The sequence below is a fragment of the Mustela nigripes genome, chromosome 16, assembly GCF_022355385.1.
Source record: "Mustela nigripes isolate SB6536 chromosome 16, MUSNIG.SB6536, whole genome shotgun sequence".
Classification (NCBI taxonomy): Eukaryota; Metazoa; Chordata; class Mammalia; order Carnivora; family Mustelidae; genus Mustela; species Mustela nigripes.
Window position 1 is genome coordinate 19,294,430 of NC_081572.1, and position 22,179 is coordinate 19,316,608.

The 22,179-nt window shown below is 49.7% G+C and overlaps 1 protein-coding gene across 1 annotated transcript; it reads right to left on the reverse strand.

The window, feature by feature from the left end:
* Positions 1-5,924: 5,924 nt before the first annotated feature.
* On the reverse strand, positions 5,925-14,050 carry LOC132004033 (membrane primary amine oxidase-like). Its single transcript, XM_059380084.1, has 4 exons — positions 12,298-14,050; positions 7,958-8,243; positions 7,077-7,215; positions 5,925-6,833 (listed from the first exon to the last, which is right to left on the reverse strand). Exons 1-4 carry the CDS (start codon positions 13,925-13,927, stop codon positions 6,558-6,560), a joined length of 2,331 nt encoding a protein of 776 aa, XP_059236067.1. The 5' UTR covers positions 13,928-14,050; the 3' UTR covers positions 5,925-6,557.
* Positions 14,051-22,179: the final 8,129 nt, after the last annotated feature.

Sequence of the window (22,179 nt, forward strand, 5' to 3'; positions counted from 1 at the left end):
GCCTCCGTTCACTAGGGCTATCCTTTTGGGGCTGGGCCACAAAGGGGAAAAGTCAAGGCTGGTCTGCTGAGACTCACTGCTGTAACATGTGACCTGATGGCCAGCTCTAGCCACCAGACATGCGAGTGACACCAAATTACACCATCCAGCTCCAGTCCTACTGCCAGAGATCTGTGGCTGTGTGAGTGATCCTGGGTGATTCCGGCAGAAGAACTTCCCATCTGAGCCCAGCCCCGATAGCTGACCTATGGAACAAATAACAAATAAAATGATTTCCTGTTTTAAGTCATTAAGTTTCAGGGTGATTTTTTTTTGTTTCGTTTGGTTTTTGGTTTTTTGGTTTGTTTGTTTTTTTTTTTTCCCCCAGGGCGGGTTTTTATGAAGTAGCAGAAGTGCCCAGTAGATGCTGGTTAATGAACTATGAAATACTGGCTAGTATTCATTGAGCACTTACTATACATCAAGAACTGGTTTTGGAAAATTACATGGATTATCTCATTGAATCCTCATAAAAATTCCAAGGTAAATCTTATTACTGTCCCCATCTTACAGGTGTGGAAAGTGAGCTACAAAGAAGTTAAATAAATTCCCCAAGGGTGACATTTGCCAGAACCAAACGCCAGCAATCTAGCTCTAGAAACCCCACCACGAACACTATGCCATGTTGTGGAATGAGGAAAACGTGAACTCATTGGGGATGTTGCCTCACAAACACCTTTCCCATGTGCATGCCCCATGCTAGAGCATTTGGGGGGCCAATACTCAGCCTCTGCCTCTAACTCTCCCACCCCATGCTTCTTGGGGTCCATCCCAGGCTCTGGACCTCTCCTGTCTGTATCAGGAAAAGCCCAGTGTGGGGAACTGATTTCAGATCTGCCAATGTTCACCTACTCAGAAACCTTCTGTGCCATCTCCCCCTCTTTCTGTGACCTTTGCTGGGTAATGGTTCCAGCGGTGCAGGTCTCATCTGGAGAGGGAATGCTCAGGCTCAGCGCAGCAGTGTCGCCCTTTGGCCCCATGTCCTGGCCTAACCTGTACGGCCTGGGTGATTTTTCACTTGAAATTCTGGGGCTTTCTTAGATCTTCCTTTAAGAGGTAGTCAAAAAGGAAAAACTGGATATGAAATGTCTTCTTATAAAACAGAGAATTACTTGACTATAGCAATAGTTATTGTTTGTTCAAATTTCAACAAAGATGTATTTAAGCACCTGTAATGGGCATTGTGGGTCACCCATAATGCTAGGCACCAGGCCAGTAAGGCCAACAGGACATGGGTCTTGCCCCAGAGAGCTCAGTCTCAGATGGAGAGCAAAGGGAGAATACATGGAGACAGTGAACTAGAATTCAGCACTGAACCTCTTTGCAGGGTTCTGTCCAAAGTACCAAGGGAACAGGGAGAACAAAGCAACTAGGTTTGCTCAGGGAGTGCTATTCGAGGATGAATAAATGCAGGAAGGAGTAAGGGAGGACGAAGAGGGAAGAACCAGAGTAAGGAAGGAGGGGGTACAGAGGCGCGGGTGGATGGGAATGGAATGGGGAAGGCCACATGGTTGGAGCATTTAGAGTGTGGGACATCAGGATGGCAGGGGGTGCTGAAACTGATTTATGAATGATCCCATATGTCTGGCAGAGAGTAAGGAGCTCTTGGGATTTATTTTCACTTTTATTCTTTTAGAGAGGGAGACAGAGAAAGCGCAGGTACATGCAAGCTGGGCTGGAGAGGCAGAGCTTAAGCAAGCTTAAGATTCCATCCAGTGTGGAGCCTGATGTGGGGCTCCATCTCACAATGCTGATATCACGACCTGAGCCAAAATCAAGAGTCGGATCCTTAACCAACTGAACCACCCAGGTGCCCCCAAGGAGCTCTGGGGTTCAGCTGGCCAAGGAAAAACTGTAGGAGGAGAAAGGAAGGAAGGTGAGAATTTGCTCTGGAAGTTAGATGTGAAGTCTAGGCAAGGCTAGGTGGGTTGTAGCAGGAGAGTCTGGCTGATATCTCCAGGGCATCCCATGATGGTTTCTTGGTGAATTCACCACAGTCCAAGGGAGGGACCTAAGTCAGAAACCAGATTCATCAGATCACCCAGGGAGATCATCTTTCAGGAAGATCTAAATTCATCAAAAGAACAATTGCAGGTGAATCTTCATTTATGGTAACTGTCAAAGCAAAAATAATTTTTAACAGAATATCAATTAGTTCATGTATACAAGAGATATAATTGACTTGCCCATTTTCCTTCCATGACCAAGGTGTGATGGGAAGCTGGCTCAAGGAGCTGGGAATCAGAATCAGAAGTTGATCATGGGCTACGTTTGACAGTGTCTCATGCCTCCAACCAAGTGGCTAATGTGCCTCCAGGGCTGGACATGCCCAGGCTTGAGCTGGCTTCTCTGCTCTACACGTGGTCAGATTATCCCACTGGGTTGGATTCACTAATGCTCCTTTTCTGCACCTTCTTATTTTTTTTTTAAGATTTTATTTATTTATTTGACAGACAGAGATCACCCCAGGCGCCCCTACTGCACCTTCTGATGAACGTATTATTTATATATTTTAGACACATTCTTTGTAGATCTTTATATATCAATATTCCTCTGGCAAGCTTAGAACTGAACTGCTGTCCCAGAGTTTTCTCAACCTTGGATACACGTCAGAATCACCATGGTGAGGGAGCGCCTGGGTGGCTCAGTGGGTTAAAGCCTCTGCCTTCGGCTCTGGTCATGATCCCAGGGTCCTGGGATTGAGCCCCACATCGGGCTCTCTGCTCAGTGGGGAGCCTGCTTCCCCCTCTCTGTCTCTGTCTGCCTCTCTGCCTACTTGTGATCTCTGTCTGTCAAATAAATAAAAAATTTAAAAAAAAATCACCATGGGGAAATTTAAGAGCTGCTAATATCTGAGCCTCACCCCCAGGGACTCTGATGTGATTGGTCTGAGGTACAGCCTGGTATGCAGAGTTTTACAAGTTCCACCAATGATTTAATACACAGTCAAGGTCAAGAGGCTTTGCTTTAAGGCAACTGTGCATATTTCTGTTCTGGTCCATTGCATGTTGATTTTGCTCTTAGAGGGTCACTTACCATGGATCAGGTACCAAGTTCAACAATACTTCTCAAATATAACCTTGTTGAATTCTTTAACCAGGCCTGCCAGGCAGTGAGGAAGTACAGTGGGATAGGAGAAAGCTGTCAGCTATAATTCCACAAAGGCTTGGGTTCAAGCCCAGCCCCCTGTTTATTAGCCAGATGACTTGTGGCAAGTTACTTAATCCCTCTGAATCTTAGTGTTCTCATCTGTAAAATGGGAATGATAATAATATCTGCTTCTCAAGGTTGTTGTGAGGCAACAGATGGAAATTACCTCACCCGGGTTGGTCTTCATCATCCTGGCTCCATTTCAATGGGAGAAGCAGGAAAGACTGAGACTTCACTTTCCTTGAGGGTCTTTAAGAAAGGGGGAGTCCCCCATCATATTCTGGCCCACAGACATAAGGTCAAGGAGTATAAGGAATATGCCATGGGCAGGTGTCTGGGATAAAAGCCTTATAATCGATTTCCAGTCACAGAGTCCAGATGTGGGGAGGAAGAGGAAGAATTATATAGAAGCTGCAGATACCTGCCTACAAAGCCTGAGTGGAGCAAATATGGTCAACCATCAGCCATGGGCCATGTGTTGGAGGGGGGACCTGAAGCAGGTGCCGCTAAAAGACCAGCTTGCATGGATAGTGTGTGTGTGTGTGTGTGTGGTGGTTGAGGTCCTTTAAGTGGGGTCTGTAGGTCCAGAGACCCACATTCCCAGAGTTCTTTCCCACTCACCAGGATTCCCCTACAACTTTGCTACTCTGACCCTTGGATCTCTCTGGGCTATTCCTCAGGGTCCGGTTACTCTTTCTCTTGCGGCTGGAAGCGTGTGTTCCCAGGAAGGCCTTCCAACGAGGCTGCCTCAGGGCTTTTCCTGAGCACTCCCTGCGCACCCACTCCTTTGGAGTGGCTCATATGATCCCCTCTGACCCCAGTGGGGAGCCCATCACACACCTATTGGTTAGCAGGTGAGCCACAGTAGCAGAACCCCTCACACAGACCTCAGGCTGGGAGCACGTGTCCCCTCTCCCCATTCTTGCAAGAGGAGAAGCAGAGCTGAAACAGCCAAGAGAAGGATTCTTGGCTCCTCTCCGCATTTGTTTGGTGCAGGCTGGGGAGAGCCAAGAGGAGAGCATCTATACCCATCATGGTTCAAAGTTTTTCACACAAGGAAACACAAGAAAGTCAAAACAGGGCATTTATCCGGGCTGAGAGGATAAAGAGACACTAAATTGCTGACCTTAGAAACAAAATGGAAAGAAGCATCAGTTTAACTGTCTTAACCAGCTCTGCCTTCACCCCTTCTCCATCTGAGATATTTCACCATATCCTGCTGCTATTCTTGAATCAACAGTGTGGCTCCCATGGCTTTTAGTCTTTGTATGAAGGTCCCTTTGCCAGAACTCAGTTCCTTTCCACATCACTTGGTTAACCTGGGGGTGTAGGCAGTTCTCGAGGGAACCATAGGATTTCTGTGGTGTCTTGGCATTTCTATCTGCTCTCAAGTTGAGCTGGACTCAAATCTCTGTGCCCTCAATTACCCTCTTGCCATGGTTTGCCCTCCCCTAGGGCTGGGTCAGTGGCCTGGCCTTCCTCCTGGGAAAGGAAGACCCTCTCTTCCTGACCCCACAACCCCCTTTTCTAGAAAAGAGACTGACACAAGTAGGCAAGTTATCCAAGCAGAGGTGTGGACACCACTTTCCCCATGGGTTTCTCTAGTCTGGAGGCATCTCCCAATCTTACTCTTGCCCCCACACTCTTTTCTGGAAACTCTTCTAGTTCTTATTTATCCTCATCCACAGTATACACCCCAGGAAGGCCAGTGGGGATGGGAGGCCCTGGAGGCTGTTGACCAGGCCAGGCTGGTTCTCACTGGGACACCCCTGGCTCATTGGCATGCCTGCCCCTGATCAGACAGCCCCTGGCCTTAGGGCCAGGCTCCGGATGCTTTCTGGTTGCTATCTTCAGTGATGTTCTGGTCATGGGGGGGCTGGCTGTTGGAACGGAAACCACTGTCACTCATGGCCCTTAGAACATTCCACCCACAAAACCCCCTGAATTGCTTCTGTCCTTTGACCATCCTATCTCAAAAGCATATTCCCTGTGGTCTCCATCCATGCCAGGAACTCAGAAGACGATTTGGCAGAGGAGACAGATGACAAGATGACAGGAGGGACATTTTTATTCAGGTACCGAGAGGAGGGAAACGCCAGGGAGCAGAAGCTGAAGTAGCACGAGGAGGAGGAACACAGGGAGGAGAAGGAATGTTCTGGAATAAGAAGGACACAGGCCTGGTGGGGACACTGCCCTGGTATTCAAGAGAACAGCTGGCCTCTGGAGGCCTCGTCTTCATTCCAGACCCAAGGACAGAGGAGGAGCTGGGAAGGCCCCAGAAGGCTTCTGAATGTTAATGACACTCAAGTGTACCTCTAAAAATGATCAGTTTTTATAAACTGTAAATTTTGTGTAATGTATGTTTTAACACAATAAAAAAAAGAAGAAGGGATAAGTAATGGCGCAGTCATGTTGGACAACAGTCTGTGATTCCTCAAAAGGTTAAGCCTCAGGTGACCGTATGCCCCAGCAGTTCCACGCCCGGGTGTGCTGAAGAGAAACAAAAACATTTGTCTGCACAAGAGCTTGTCCATGAAGGTTCACCGCGGCATTGTCCACGAAGTGGAAATAAGCCAAATGGCCGTCAGGGAAAGAACGGATGAACAAAGTGTGGTCTATCCCCGGGGTGGAATGGGCCTCAGCCATTAGGGAACGAAGGACGGACACCTGCTCCAACACGTCCGCACCTCAGACACGTGACACTGATGGAAAAAAGCCAATCACAGAAGGCCACATACTCTACAAATCTCTTTATACGAGATGTCCAGAATATCAGAAAATTGACAATGACAGAAAGCTGAGTGGTTGCCTAGAGCCGGGAAGGGGTTGGAGGGAAAAGAGAGTGCTAACAGGTCCGGGGTTTCTTTCTTAGGTGTTGAGAATGCTCTGGAAATGGATAGGGTGATGGTTGCACAACTTTGTAAATATACTAAAAACCCCTAACTTGTACATGTTTAATGTACATGCGATTTAATGGCATGCGAATTATATCTTGTTAAAAAAAAAAAAAAGTAAGATTAAAAAAAGAAGAAACAGGAATCTTCTGGGAAAAGCTTGGCCATCAGTCCGGGCATCAGTTGGCCATTCTTCTCTCTGGGATAGGAACCCAGCAGGTCTGGGGTTAACAAAGCTCAGGTGCATCTCTGCCCCTCCCCCAGTGCCAGGCATCACAGGCTCAGGATGCTCCCAGCAGGGAGGGGGTGTCAGGGAGGGCCATAGAGAGGGAGCCTGGCGGGAAGGGGAGGCGGGGAGCTTCCAGGTGGAAGAAAGGAAAAGAGAGCATCAGGCCACCTGGCCCAGCGCCCACTGCTCCTTTCCCCACAGCCTGGCCCTGGGGTCCCTGGCACACTCCCCATCCCGGGGACCCCTTAGTTGTGAGAGAAGCCCCCGTGGGAGAAGGCGGGGAGGTCTGGGGCACAGGCAGCAGCTTGGGGAAGGCAAGCCAGGGGGTTGACCTCACAGGCCCCGGCATCCTGGTCCCCCTGGAAATAGACAGAGTCCGCAGACTCGAAGGAGGGGTCCTGGTCAAAGAAGTTGTAGGGTCGGAGGAAGAAGCCCACGCTGTTCCCCACAGTCACCGTGTTGGGAACGTCTTCCGCATGTGGGATGTGCAGGAAACCAGCTGTCACCCAGGCCACCAGGTCCTGGCAGAGGAGAAGAAAGAGGATCCTGAGGCCTGGCTTCGTGAGGGACAGGCTTGCCTCCTACAGCAGCCGTGGATGTGAGGATTTAGCTCACTAGCCCAGGAAAAAGGTGAAATCACAAAGCTTTCTTTCCCAGTAGGTTCTAAAGACCCCCAAGGAATCCAGCTTAGGAGTGAATGAGGCGGCTCATCCTAGCTCCCCTTCCCTCCCCGGCTTGTCTTCCCCTCCTCCCTCTCAGCTCACCTGCCCTGCGATGGTCTCGATGGTCTCGTTGTTGATGAAGTCAGCAAAGTCCACAGTGGGAGACCAAGGGTCGTTCAAATTGTAGATGCTGGTGCTGCTGCGCTCCTCTTCCTTCCGCTGGGTCACGGCCAGCTCGTACCTAGGAAGACCAGATTAGAGCATGAGGTCAGCAACCTGTCCTACTGCCCGAAGCCCCACCGAAGAGGGAACACAGAGGGGAAATGAGCATAAAGGTCTCATGGTGTCGAACCTCATTATCATTCTCTGTATACTTGTTCTCTTTCTGTCTCTCTGTCCCACAGAGTTCTGGAGTTCGTTCCATATCCCGTATCTCCTACATCCACGGGTGCATCGTTCAGACCTCAGGTGGGAATGGCATCCTCATGCGCCCACCCAGATCTGAGCCCGCACCCTGGATGTGTGCGTGCAGACGGGGCCTGATTCCCATCCTCAGGCCATCCCAGGATGTCGACTGCCTGGGTGTGAGGACAGTATATTCCCTCCAACCCACGTTCCTCTCTTGCTCTTGGTGTTTTCCTCCGACTTTCATTGTGAACATTTTAAACATGCAGAAAAGTTGAAAGAATGGCACAGTGCAGCCCCGTGTGCCCGCAGCCTGGACTCCGCCTTCCACATCTCTGCATGTTTGACTCAGCACGAAGCTCTCCGTCCCTCCCTCCGTGCAGTGGGCTGGCTTCATTTTGAGCGGCACTAAGATTGTGGCCCAGGAGCATGTGTTTGTGCATGCGCGTTTGTGATTGCATGTGCAATCACATTGTATGTGCATGCACACCTGCGGGAGGTTGGGACAACATAGCTTCTCAGCCACATGGGCCCGTCTTACAGTTCACCTCCTCCAGCCGTGACACCCCACCACTCACCTCCCCCAGCTGAAGGCTCTCTCCAAGGAGCTGTTCTGGGGCAGCGGCTCCCCTGCAAAGCTGAGCACCTGGATGCGGTAGCCCCGCGGGTGACCCCACTTGTTGCTGTGGTTACTGGCCAGGTACACGTAGCGGGGCCGGGCGCCTCCTGGGGGGAAGGAGGCCTGCTCCTCGGTCTCCAGCAGCTTCCGGGTCACCTGCAGCCTCTGCACCTGGTGCTCGGGGCTCCAGGGGACCGCCATGGGGACATAGGTCATGTCCTCAGCCCAGACCCAGTTCTCTAGTCCTGTAGGGGAGGGATGGAGGTGGGGGGGGGAGGAAGAGCCAGTCATGCAGCTGCCCTGTTGCCTCTGGACTCTGTCCCCTCCCCGCCACTCACCGCCTCAGAGTGGGGCCAAGGAGAAATCCAGGATGGAGTGTGTCCCTGCTTCCCTCCCTCTCCCCAAGATACCCCAATCCAGAGATTTGGTGATGGTGTTTCTGCCTGATGTCATTTCTGGGAATAATCCCGGACACCTTGTGACCGGGCCTCCACTGACCTCATCCCTTTGAGGGCTGGCCAAGGAGGATGGTTGCCCTGAGGTTGGAGCAGCCTAGCAGGCCATGTGCAGAGTCTGATTCCTTCTGACCCAAGGAAAGGGTCTGTGGCTCATGAATGAAACCCCATAGCATCACCGGAACTGCCTTATCATGACCATAATAACAGCGGTAGCTCACATTCATTACCCTTCAAGGAGCTCTGCACACTGCAGGGCATTGGTGCTTTACTCACACTGCAGCCCTATGAAGGAGGAACTACCCTTGTGCCCATTGTAGAGATGGGACAACTGAGGCTTAGGGAATTTAAGTAACATGCTCAGGCTTGTCACCAAGGGCAGGAGGTTAGCACTGTGGTGATGCTGGGGACCCTGGTCTCACTCTGGCTCTGCCTTGCCCACACAGCAGCACACAGAGGAGAGCCACACAGAGTGGGTGCACCACACGCAGACAGCAGACAGACAAGTCAGAGGGAAGGCAAATCAGAGCCGGGCCCAATGCTGCCGGAGCTTGATGGTGCTTCCTATCATTTGGTGCTTGGCGAGGAATTAAGAGCAGGGCCAAAGGTAGAGTCTGTTCCTTGAGCTCCGGGAATTTTGAATGATTTTCATTAGAATCTAACTAGGTACCCTGTTGGGAGTCAACTTTGACTTGAGACCAAGGAGCAGTAAGGAACATATGCCAAAGTAGCAGTAGAATCTTGCTTTCCTTTTGGGGATTCACTGCCCCCAGTCCACACCACAGGTGACAATTAAAGGCCAACAGTTCTTTCTGGGACATCCACACAATGGGCTCATATGGACCATAATGACAACAACAATGGTTAATACTTCTCACTACGTGTCAGGCATAGTTCAAAGAGCTTGAAGAGCCATCCTTGCTTAGGTGTGGAGATAGAGAGATGTGCGTGCCAGGTAGAATACATAACGTGATTTTCTAGCGAAGTCCAAGGAGCGAGCCTAAAAGCAATGACAGCCCAGTGCTACTGAGCACCCTGGGTGCCCTGGGCTTGGTTTCTAAAGAGCATCCTCCAGTAAAAAGGAGCCAGAGCTCCTTGGAGAAGTGGTTGGATTCCAGGGCTGGAGCAGGGAAAATACAAGCTCAAACTGGAACATCTTGGGGCACCTGGGTGTCTCTCTCTCTCTCAAATGAATTAAAAAAAAAAAAAAAGGAACATCCCATGGTGCCAAAAAGAAAGAAGCATTCAAAAAAGGATGGCAGCATATTGAAAGGAACAAGAACCAATTGGAAGCATCTCCCAATGGCCAATACTGGGATAGTATTAACCCTTAGAATAAAATAAATATCCATGAATCTGTGCGGTTATAAATAATTGCATATATAAATCAATGTCAATGGAGGAAAATTTTTCCTTGTGGAGAATTCTAATTAATTAATAATGAATAAAGGATAAAGAAAAAAATTTGAAATGACCAGTAGGGAAATGTTGCAGTAATAATTCTTGCCAAAAAAAAAAAAAAAAAAAAAAGTCTAGCAACAGATGGTAAAAATTAGTAGGCAAGAATTTAAGAAGAAAAGAAATAGGATATTTGTATAGCATCAAAGTAATTGCCCCAGGATATTTATTTTCTTAAGGTTTTTATTTATTTGCTTGACAAACAGAGATCACAGATAGGCAGAGAGGTAGGCAGAGAGAGTGGGAGAAGCAGACTCACTTCTGAGCAGAGAGCCTGATTTGGGGTTTGATCCCAGGACCTTGAGATCATTACCTCAGCTGAAGGCAGAGGTTTAACCCACTGAGCCACCCAGGCACCCCACCCCAAGATATTTATTAACTGCCAATGGAAAAATACTAACTTAAAAAAAATAGTTTATTTATTGGGGCACCCCCAACACTCCCCTGCTTGTGTTCCTGCTCTCTCTGTCAAAGAAATAAATAAATACTTATTTATCTGACAGAGAGAGAGCACAAGCAGGCAGAGTCATAGTCAAAAGGAGAGAGAGAAGCAGGCTCCCAGCCTTGCAGAGATCCCAACATGGGGCTTGACCCCAGGACCCTAGGATCATGACTCGAGCTGAAGGCAGATGCTGAACTGACCGAACCACCCAGGTGCCTGGGAAAAGTACTAACTTGTAAAATGGAGAAAGTCAGAAAACGCCATCTTAACCAAGTGCTTGAGGTCAACATCACCAGTAATAAGACATATCAACCTGATATACCCCTTGATATGATGCACTGAGAAGGGCATAATGTCATCTCTCTGGTTTTCTTGCAAAAAAAAAAAAAAAAAAGTACAATCTCAATCTTATCATGAGAAAATAACAGAGAAACCTAATTTGAGAACCACTGTACAACATAATGACCAAAATCTTCCCTAATGTCAAGGTCATGGAATACAAGAAAAGCCCAAGGAGCTGTCTTAGATTGGAGAAAACTAAGGAGAAAAGTCACCTAAATGCAGCGTGGGATCCTGGATTAGATCCTGGAACAGAAAAAGAAAGTTAATGGAAGAACTAATAAAACTCTAATAAGGTCTGTAATTTAGGTAATAGTACTGTAATAATATTAACCTCCCGGTTTTGATCACCATATTGCAATTATATAAGATGTTAACATTAGGGGGAGCTGGGTGAAGGGTATATGGGAACTGGACAATGTCTGCAACTTTTCTTCAGTCTAAAATTATTTCAAAAGAGAAATTGTTTTGGGGACCCCTAGCTGGCTCAGTCAGAAAAACATGAGGCTCTCAATCTTGGGGCTGTGAGTTCGAGTCCCATGCTGGGTGTAGAGATTAGGGAAATAAATAAACATATATTTTTAAAGAGATGCTGTTTTAAGGTACTCATCAATAATCCTCTAGTAGTCTTACTAAGAATGCACTCTTACACCATTTTTACACTTGGGTAAACTGAGGCACAGAACAGTTAAGCATAACAATATTTCTATCATACACATTTTTCAAGGCACTCCACATGTTGCCCACTCCTCCATTAGAATGTAAGCCTCTCAAGAGCAGGGTTGCTGTTTCATTTGTTAAATTGCATTAGGGATGTGACTGGCACAAATACCCATTCGTGGGATGCGGGAGTGGCCAGTCGGTTAGGTGTCCAACTCTTGGTTTCAGCTCAGGTCATGGTCTCAGGGTCGTGAGATGGAGCCCTGCTTTGGGGTCTGTGTCTGCTGTAGAACCTGTTGAAGATTCTCTCTCTTCCTCTGCCCCTCCCCCTGCTCCCTTTCTTAAAAAAAAAAAAAAAAGCACTCAGTAACTATTTGTTGTTTGCATGAATTCTACATTGTTATGTGAAAAAAACAGAAGTGGCAAAATATATGTATGTTATGATCCAATTTTGATAATGAAAATTCAAAATATTTACATCAGTATATGATACAGATAGTATACAATATAACAAATGTTATAATTTATTAAATATTGCAGATGCTATATTTAAAAATATGGAAGAATTTTTTTCTTAAGTATGGGAGAATAACTGATCTGCTAAGCGTGAAAAGCTCTGAGGAACCTGACTTTCACTTGTAATCTTTTAATCCTTCGGTGACAATTCTTTTTTTTTCTTTTAAAGATTTTATTTATTTATGTGATAGAGAGAGATCACAAGTAGGCAGAGAGGCAGGCAGAGAGAGAGATGGGAAGCAGGCTCCCTGCTGAGCAGAGAGCCGGATGCGGGGCTCCATCCCAGGACCCTGAGATCATGACCTGAGCCGAAGGCAGAGGCTTAACCCACTGAGCTGCCCGGGCGCCCCTCAGTGACAATTCTTAAAGCAAGACATGGAGACCTCAGTCCCCTCTTCTGGAATCCTTGCTTCCCCAGGGATGTCTTACCTCCTACATCCAGATCCACCTTGAAGTGCGCGCTGTGGGTGTGGACCATGCCCAGCGTGTGCTCCCCAACCCGGTTCCCGTACCTTTGGGCGGCACCAAAGAGGAAGGCTGAACTGATGTAGCCGGTGGCGTGGAGTCGGACCTCTATGGCCCCGTTGGGGTGAAAGACCATATCCCACACATAGTCATAGTTGAGCATGGTCGACACAGATCTGACCACCAGCACTGTCTCTGCAAGGCCCCCAAAATAGCGGGAGTGGATATCTGAGTGATGTCGCCTCAGGGGGAGGCCCTGGTTCTGTTCAAACACACAAATGGCATCGTGTATTGTCTTGGGGGTGTGTGATTCCAGAAGGAAGTGCCAGTCCACGTAGGTGGCCCCATAGGGACAGTCCACCCCCCAGGTCAGGGTTGAAGAGAAGTGACCCAAGCCAAATCCACCATCTGTGTACCGGCTTCGCAGAGCAGAAGGAGAATTTCCACCATAGACAGCCAAGGCCTCCTGGAGGCTGATCTCATAAGCTAGTCGTTCTCCCTGGAAGCGAATGTCAAAGATCCTGGGGCCACTGAAAGCTCCAAGGCCAAAGGAGAAAGTCCACAATGAGGAGGTCACTCGACTCCCCTGGACACCGAAGCGGGGGCCCTGGGGATAGAACTGCAGAGGAGGTGGCGGACCGGGGGGTCCCTGGGGCTTGAGGGACCAGGACCCACCTGTGCCATTATCTGGGACCAGCACCACATTCACCAGGCCTGCCTCAAACTGGTCCTCCAGCTGGGCCAAACTCTCATAGTAGCGGCCTTGAAAGAACACCTTCTGGATGGTCCAGCGGGCAGGGTCCAGAGCCTTGTGGTCTACCAGCAACTCCAACCCCACGGGGTGCAGGAAAAACCCGGCCCCCGAGATGTTGTAGTAGAGGCCAAACCAGGTGGCCCGGTCCCCTGACTGTAGACCTCGGGGAGCCGTGGTCATCGTCACCAGGTTCTGTCCTTGGCGCTGGTAGAAGCAGCAGTGGTGGAGGAGGCCGGCAGCCTGGGGCAGCTCTCTGTCGAAGATCAGCCGGTCTATGTCCAGGTACTCTCGGAGCAACACGGGGCGGCGGTGGTAGGGGATGGGTCCCCCGTAACGCTCCACCGTCACATCCCGCAGGTAGGAGGGCCGTGGCAGTGGCCCCACCACCAGCTCACTCACATTGGGCTGAGGCTGTCTGCCGAAGAAGACGATGGCCAGTGCCTCCCGGGCAGGTGGGGGGCTCCCCCTGTCCAGATGGGCCAGGGCGGCGGCCTTGGGGGGCAGGTGCAGCTCTACTGAGAAGATGCAGTTGTCCGAGGGGCGGGCCTGGGCTGCATCCACCAGGCCTGGCCCTAGCTGCTGGGTCAGGAAGCTCGTCACAGCTGTCAGCTCCTCTCGGCTCAGGTCTGCAAACAGCTGGCTCTGGCTGGGGTGTGTCCAGGGCTGGGCGCTGGGGGACACGGAGGGGCAGCGGGGAGGCTGGCCGGGTTCACCTTCCCTTTCCACTCCCTTGTCACTCCCACCTTCACCCATGCCTGTCACCAGCACACTACACAGGGACAAGATAATGAAGATAGCCATCGTTAAGTCTCGTGGACGGTCCTTAGGCTCCTGAATCATTATGCAGGATGGGAAATACAAAGAGAAAAGACAGAACCTGGGAGCAAGATGTCTTTGGGTCTTTGGAGTGTCCTGGTCTCTGAGTGGTGCTGCTGGGCAGGAGGCGAGATGGGCACATTGACGATAAGCCGCCGAGGGCAGATGGAGGTAGGGGTGGAGCCGGAGGGGGCCAGGGGTCAGACAAAGCTCGGGAGGTGGAGCTGAAGTAGGAACCTGGACTTTAAGTGGCCCACGTAAGCCTCTGACCCCTTGTTCCAAATCAAACACTCAGGATCAGGGTCGGGGAACCAAGCTGGGGGAAGGGTAGGTTTTGGAAATAATACAGCTGGAGGGAGGCAAGAGGAAGAAGAAACGGGAACAGAAAGGGACAGTCCTTGGGTTCTTCCTCCACTCTCCAGGTAGAATCTTTTTCCTGGCTACGAGCTTGGGAGAGAAACGCACCTGCCCACCCCTACCAGCAGGCTGGAGAGTAATGCTGAGAACACAGAGCACCTGGGGGGAGCTGGGAGGCTGAAGCTGGAGCCAGATCTACAGTGGGGAGGCTCTGAGCACCCTAGATCACTGGAGGGCAGTGCATAGGGTGTGGAGCCAGTCAGAAATTGAGGGGCCGGTGCAGAGTGTAACAGAAAACCCCTCGTCTCCCCTTTAAGTCAGACTGATGGGCCAAGTCAGAGGTCAGGGGGCTTGGCAAACTGGCTGTGGAATTAATTAGAAGCCCACAGCCCTCCACTTCCAGGAAAACATTGCAGAGGCAGAGGGGGAAGCCACCTCCCTTCTCTGCCAGGTAATGGGAGGAGGCCACACTCACCTGGGCAGCCTGGTCCCCAGGGGAACAAGAAGAGACTGAGGGTTCCCCGGAGGGCACATGCTTCCTTCATCAGTCTGGGAGAGAATCCTTTCCAACATGGACCTGCCCAGGAAGATTTGCCTGGGAAGACATTAGATCGACCCTGCAGGCAGAATATATTCATCAGTGGGAGAGGTGGTGGGGAAGAGAAAAGATACAACAGCCAAAGGAAACAGAAGGTTCAAATGTAGAGAAACTCGAGACAGCCCGGCAGGGGCAGGAAAGGGCCAAAAGGTCTGTGAATTTGGTGTGAGGTGGGGACCAATGGGGGAAGAAGAGATCAGATCAGGAAGTTTTGTGTGGTACGTGTTTCAAGCAAGGTCCTAATTGCGGGTGGACGGTGAGGCATCTCAGAGCTGGGAGAGTTGGCGCAGGAGAAAGCGGGTGTGCGTCGTCCCCCAGGGCAGGTCCCCCACTCACTGCCCTAGCAAAGCTGGTCTCGGGGCCGCAGAAAACAAACATAACAGCAGTGACTGCTGTCACCTGAAGACTGGCTGACTGTCCCCCCGCCCCAGATCCCAGACTACAGTCTTCACTAACCCTGAAGTTGAGCACATGTTGTTGAATTTCCTGCCAACCAGGTACCAGGGCACCGAGCTTGTTGCCTAACATAGACATAAAGAAACATGACCTTTAATACCTACCCCTGAGTATTGGGGAGCAGAAGCCATACCCAGTCTCCCATCCACTGAGCAGTAACATGGAGATGAAGGACTAGAGAACTTGCATCAAGATAGGGACAATAGGATTACTGCCACGGAGGCAGGAAACGGGCCATGAGACCTTTAGAATATGAGGTACCAGAATCTTTTGTTTTGTTTTGTTTTTGTTCTTACCACTGGCATTACAAGATACTATTGACCTTAAAAAAAAAAAAGATTATTTATTTGACAAGAGAGAGCACACACAAGCAGGGGGTAGCAAGAGAGGGAGAAGCAGGCCTCCTGCTGAACAGGGAGTCCAATGTGGGGCTCGATCCCAGGACTCTGGGAACGTGACCTGAGCTGAAGGCAGATGCTTAACTGACTGAGCCACCCAGGTTCCAGATACTGTCAATCTTAAAATTCTTTTGATAATGTTCATGTAAAAATATAGTATCTCATTATTTCATATGAAACTATATACATGTATAGTATATATATAATATATATAGTATATAGTATAAAGTATAGTATATATACCATATATAGTATATATATAGTATATAGTATATATATAGTATATATAGTATATATATAGATAGTATATATAGTATATAGTATATATAGTATATAGTATAGTATATATAGATAGTATATATACTATCTATATATATAGTTTCATATAGTAAATATGAAATAATTTATATACTATATATAGTATATAGTATATATACCATAGTATATATACCATATATATACACCATATATACTATATATATACTATAAATATTATTTCATATTTACTGGAGACGCAGACGATCTTTTCATATGTTTATTGGCTATTTGTAGATCTTTTGTGAATTGCTTAGTCATATTTTTGTCCTTCATACAAAGATAAACCATTTATTCTCCTGTATTACAGGATTTTTTCCTACCGTAACCACAGTTCTTGGTCATGCTGCTTTGAAGAATGAAGAGGTCGACCAGACAGGAGTGGTGGGAGGCAAAGCAAAGTTTATTCAGCGATAGTAAAGTTTATTGAATGACAGCACAAAGTTCCCAAGGAGGGAAAGGACCTGAAAGGGTTGCCCAAGAGGGACCAGGATCTATGTCGAGGGTTAGCTCTGGCCACAAGGCAGCATGCCAGCCAGGGAGCTCCAGTCTGGGCTCTTGGAGAAGTTACTGTCTCAGCTCCCAGCTAAGAACACATTGTTATGATGGGTGGGGTTTCTCTGACCAGTATTGCCAAGCAGAGGTAAAAAATGTTCGCTCTAGTGAGGTATTGTCAGAGCCTCATATGGGAAGGTGGGTCACAATCAGGGAGAACCCTTTGTCTTGGCTGCTGGGAGAGCTTGAATATAACAGAGGCCACCCCTGACACCTTCCCAGTGTGTCTTGCTGTCACATTGTCCCCTCTGATATCATTTCATTCAAATCTTCCCAGCTTTCAGGTCAAAGACCCTAAAAACTTGCTGAAAAGGTGGCCCTTTTGGAGAATTACTCAGGAGGCAGGACCACAGCCCTGCTCCTGTCCTTGGGTCATATTTCCCTTTGAATAAATGTGGCCCCGGCCTCAATGAATGGGATGAGTTTATCCCTAGGAGCCAGAGTCCACCCCCAGTCTGCAGGCTGAAGACTGGGCCCCAGAACGTGGTGTCTCAGTGGAGTTGCTGCCCCAGAGGCCCTGAGTGGTCAGCTGGGCCCACCTGGTGTGCACAGCTCATGCTCCTCTCAGATCTGTTTTGTAGGGAGATAGCAGTGGCTACGGTGTGGAAGGGCACCTGGGTATGGGACAGACCAGAGGCAGAGAGGGCCAGGATGAGACCAGCAACCTTGAGGACAGAGGAGAAGGCAAGAGTCTGAGATGTTTAAGGGCAGGGGTGATGGGACTGGGTGCCTTATTGGGTGTGGGTAGGTGAGAATGAGCCCAGTATCTTAAGTGACACAAAGGTTTCCTCTGACCTGTTGGGCTTTTCACTAGAAAGGACGTTCTTGCAGAGCAGCAAGTTTAAGGGGGAACAAAGTTGAGTTTGAGGTGCTCCTGGGAAGTCCCAGTAGAGATGCCTAGAAATAAGGCGGTTGACTCTGTGTCTGGAGCATAGGAGAGATGTTCTAGAATCCAGATTTGGGCCAACAGCAAGCATTAGCAGTTTAAGTAAGAGAGGCCGAGATCGCCGGCAGAGGACTTTGGGACAGAGAAGACAGGAGACCCAAGACAGAGTCCTGGAAAAAGCCTAAGTTTGGGGCTATGTAGGCTGGTAGGGGAGCAGAGGTAAAGGAACCAGTGTGGAAGATGAGAAGCAGCAAATACGGATGAGGAGGGGTCAGAATGCGGGGAAGTCAAGGCAGAGAATTTCAAGAAGGGGGTGGGCAATGTGGTCAAATGTCACTGAGCCATCCAGAAAGTAGGCGGCTGGAAAGGCCCATTGATTTTGCATTTAGAAGTCACTGGTGACCTCTGTCGCGGCCTCTGTGGCTGCGGGCCAGCAGAGGGAGGGCAGTGGGTGGAGGAGTGACTGCGGGAGGACACTCCTTGGAGGAAGGAGTTTTTGCAAAGCCACAGGCAGAGCAAAGACCTCCCCCCGCCCAGGAGATTCAGGGTCCCTGTGGAAGGCTTGGGAAGATGAGAGTGGAGAAGAACCAGTCAAAAAAGAGGGAGGGAAAATACAAGCAGAAGAGTGGATGGATAATGGAAGGAGAACCTTCTAGAAAGAGCCTGAAGGGCGGGGCTCCCCTTTAACCAGATAAAGAGGCTGTGGAATTACTGAGCCCATCCTCATGGCCAAACCCCAGTCAAAGATGCTATCAGGGGTAGGCAAGGTACTTTCTCTTTTATGGGGGTTTAATTTAATTTTTATGGGGGTTTAATTTTCAAACCCACTTTGCACCATTTAAAGTCTACAGGGATGATCTAACCAATTATCACATAACCATACCAACTTCAGAAGAGCCTGATTGTTGGGTGGGATTTTTCTTCAGCAACTGACTTTCCCAAGTGATCCCATTAAATGAACTATAATGTTCTTCCATTCAGGAGGTAATGCGCTGCTTGGAGAAAGCCCAGTCAGGGGCCAGAGATCCCACCTCTCTTTCCCAGCAACCTCAGCAGAAGGTGGGAGGAGGGAGGAACCCAGATGTGGGATTCTGATGGGGGCTCTCTGAAACAGGAGGCCAGACTCCCCAGAGGAGTCCTCCCCGGGGCCCTGGGACCTGAAATGATGTCCAGGCCACCATCAGTTCTTACTTCTGACTCACTGCCCAAGGCCAGGTCTTCTGTCAACTCCTTTCTTTGTATCTGGGCAAGAGGGAATGTCCTGAAAGGCAAATCTGACTCTTCTTACTCTCTTGCCCCAAATCCTTTCATGGCTCCACATTTTTCTTTAGGGCTTGTAGGAACATGCCTCATCTGTCCCCTGCTTGTCCCTCCAGGCTCTCCTTACAGCCCACATGCCTGGCAATGAACTTGGGTACTTCAATGGTGCTGCTTTGTTACCTCTTGGCCTTTGATCATGCTGTTTCCCCAGCCTGGAAAGTTCTCTCCATTGTCCTCCTTGTCCCCAGTTTAGACATTTTGTCCCACAGGAAGCCTTCCCCAGCCCCTAGGATTAGACTCTGCTCTTGGCTTCCTCCCCTTTCCTTGCAGTCATGACTGCAACTGTCCTTTACTAGCCTCGCTCCTCCGAGGACAAAACCTGTGTGTATTTTTTTTTTTTTAAGATTTTATTTATTTATTTGACAGAGAGAGATCACAAGTAGGTAGAGAGAGAGAGGAGGAAGCAGGCTCCCCACCGAGCAGAGAGCCCGATGCGGGGCTCGATCCCAGGACTCTGGGATCTGACCTGAGCAGAAGGCAGAGGCTTTAACCCACTGAGCCACCCAGGCGCCCCCAAAACCTGTGTGTCTTATTCACTAATGTATCCTTGTGCCTCGTGTGGGCCTGGTCCTTAGAAGGCACGCTGTACATCTTTGCTAATGCATGAAGGAATCCTCTTTAACTTGGGGCTGGAACCCTTCCCAGGGGAAAGCAGAGGCAGGAGAATACATGTTATGCCCCTTCCAGAGCATTCTAGTGTCTGTGTTCCTAGAGAAGTCCCAGCTATGCCCTCTGAGCTAAGCCTGAGGCTCCCCTTGTCCAGCTTCTCTTAGAGCAAGGAGCCCATGACCTAAAGAGTCTAGCTTTGTGGGCACTGGTTCCTTCAGAACTTAACATGCTTGGTGAGTATACACTCTTGTCACTGGGTCACAAACACGAGGCCAACACTTAAAGCTGGCCTCAGTGGTCGAAGGAAGAGACTGGGTTGGGGAAGGGGGCTGGGGGTCCACCTTGCAGCCCTCCTGACCCCAGCTGGGCAGGTGTTCTAACAGTCCACATGTCCCTCCTGCCTCCTCTCATTTGAGGCTGGGGCAGGAGTGGTAGTCCCCCTGGGGAGACGTAGAGACACAATCACACACAGTCACATTTTCCGACAAAAGCTGGTGAGCATTCATGTGCTTTGGTGTGGACATGGGGTTCAAGGTCATGAGATTCACATGGGAAGGAGTGGGGCGGACACCAGCATTCCGTCTCTCCATTTCCCCCAGCTTCCCCCGGCACTGACTGCCCTGCGGCTGGCCGTAAGAAGGAGCCACACGAGGTGGAAAATGGATCTGCATGTAATAGAGAAACTACTCAGGTCAGGGAGAGAGGAAATACAAAGTCAGCGTTCGAGTCACAGCTGGCCATGGCATCCATCCCTTTTCTACTCTGTCCCAGTCTCCAGTCCCTCCTCTCCCTCAGTCTGTTCTGTCCCTCCTGCTTCCTGCCCAGGCCATGCCGTAACTGAACTGCCCCGTTCTCCTTACTCCAGTGTTCCTCCCTGGAAGGATCCTAGTTTGGATCCTAGTTTCTCTCCAGCTCTCTGACTTGTCCCCATCCACTGTTTCCTTGACCCCCAGGTGAGCTTGGGCTTGGAGCAGCTCAAAAGGGAGCAGAAACTTCTGTGACCTACCTAGGATCTCCTTCTGGTCGGGAGCGGAGTGGAATCCCAAATCCCTTTCCAACACGTCACTTCCTGACCTGGCCCAGACTCCCAGCAAAGCAGAAGTCCCCTCTCTCCATTGCTCCCTGTTGTCCCTGATTTTAAGAGACGCCGAGAGGAAACGAGAGAGAGACAGAGATGGAGACAGGGAGCAAGAGAGCACAACCAAGGCTTAACATTGTCTTCAGGGATGGACAGGGGTAGGAGAAAGGGCAGAGAAGTTGTCAGAGGCTGCATCCGTTTCTCTGGGTCTCAGAAACTTGACCAAATTGAGTCCCTGGGTCCATATCCTCATTCCCTTTACCTCACCCCTACCTTCACCCCTTCCTAAAAGACTTGTCAATAACAAAATAACAAACAAAGTCGGGTCCTGTTTGGGCCCGTTTTTTTTTTTTTTTTTTTTTTTTTAATTTATTTTGAGCAAGGAATACAGTCACATGGCTCAAAATTCAAAATATACAAAAGGGTATAGAATGCTAAGTACCCTCCCTCCCCCATCCCCGCCTCCCAGTTCCCTTCTGCAAAAAACAACCAGTTATCACTGGTTTCTTCTGAATATGCATATATAAGTAAATATGTACTTATAGTTTCCTCCTTTCTACCACACGAGGGAGAAGGGCGCCACCCACACTTCCGTGCCTTGCCGTTTCACTGGAACATCACTCCCTATTAGTACACACAGAGAGAGCCTTCTTGTTAGAGCTGCACAGCACTGTGTTGTAAGACCATGAGGCAATTTAGTTCATCAGTCCTCTGGGAAAGGATGTTTCTCTGGTTTGCAATCTCTCACTTTGGGCACACCCACCCCTCACCCAGGTCCCCTGAGGGACAGTGGCGTGGTGGGAGCCACTCCCCATTTCCTTGGCATGGCTACAAGTGGTGGCTCCTGGAGATCCAAGGTCTCACTGCTTCCCACCCTTGGCGCCCACGTGCCGTCAGGGTCTGCTGCTGCGGAGTACATGGGTTCATTCACACCCCTGGCATGAATGACCACTCCTCAATACCCCAGTGCCCACAGATCCGCCTCAAGTGCTCCCTTGAGCTGTTGCTGTGTGGCCCTCCTTTGCCAGAGGGTGCAAAGCAGGTGAATACAAAGGGGACGGAGAGAACTGCCAGGGAGAGAACTTCCGGGACCCACAGCCTGCCCCGGGACAGGGGTGGGGACCACTCTGCCTCCAGTTGTGACAGACACAGGGGGACAGACGGGGGGGGGGGGCTGTCCTCTGAAACTAGCTGCTCTCTGCATTCTGAGACTTCCATGGACAGAGAGCCAGGAGAAGAGACCTACGTTAGAAATAAAGACTAGGGGAGCATGGGGACAGAGGAACGTCCTCCCAGGGCTGGGAGAGAAATCCCAGGCTATAAGAACAAGTAGGAACAGGAAGAGGAGGCAGTGGGCGGGGGAAGGGAGAGGGTGAGGAGGGTAAGAGGAATGTGGGCTAAGGAACTCCTTCTAGCTCATCCGTGGAGGTGTTGGCCTGGCAGGAACCCTGCCCTGGGGCTTCAAGGGGACTATCCCAGGGTTTCTAGAGCAGTATTCCCAGTGCAACAACACCATCCTCACTCCCCAAGGGAGGAAGTGAGGAGGCTCGGAGATGGGTTAAAAAGATTTGGGAAAACCAGAAAGCAAAAAAAACAGGAGTCTTCTGGGAAAAGCTTGGCCATCCGTCCGGGCATCAGCTGGCCATTCTTCTCTTTTGGGACAGGAACCCAGCAGGTCTGGGGTCAACAAAGCTCAGGCGCATC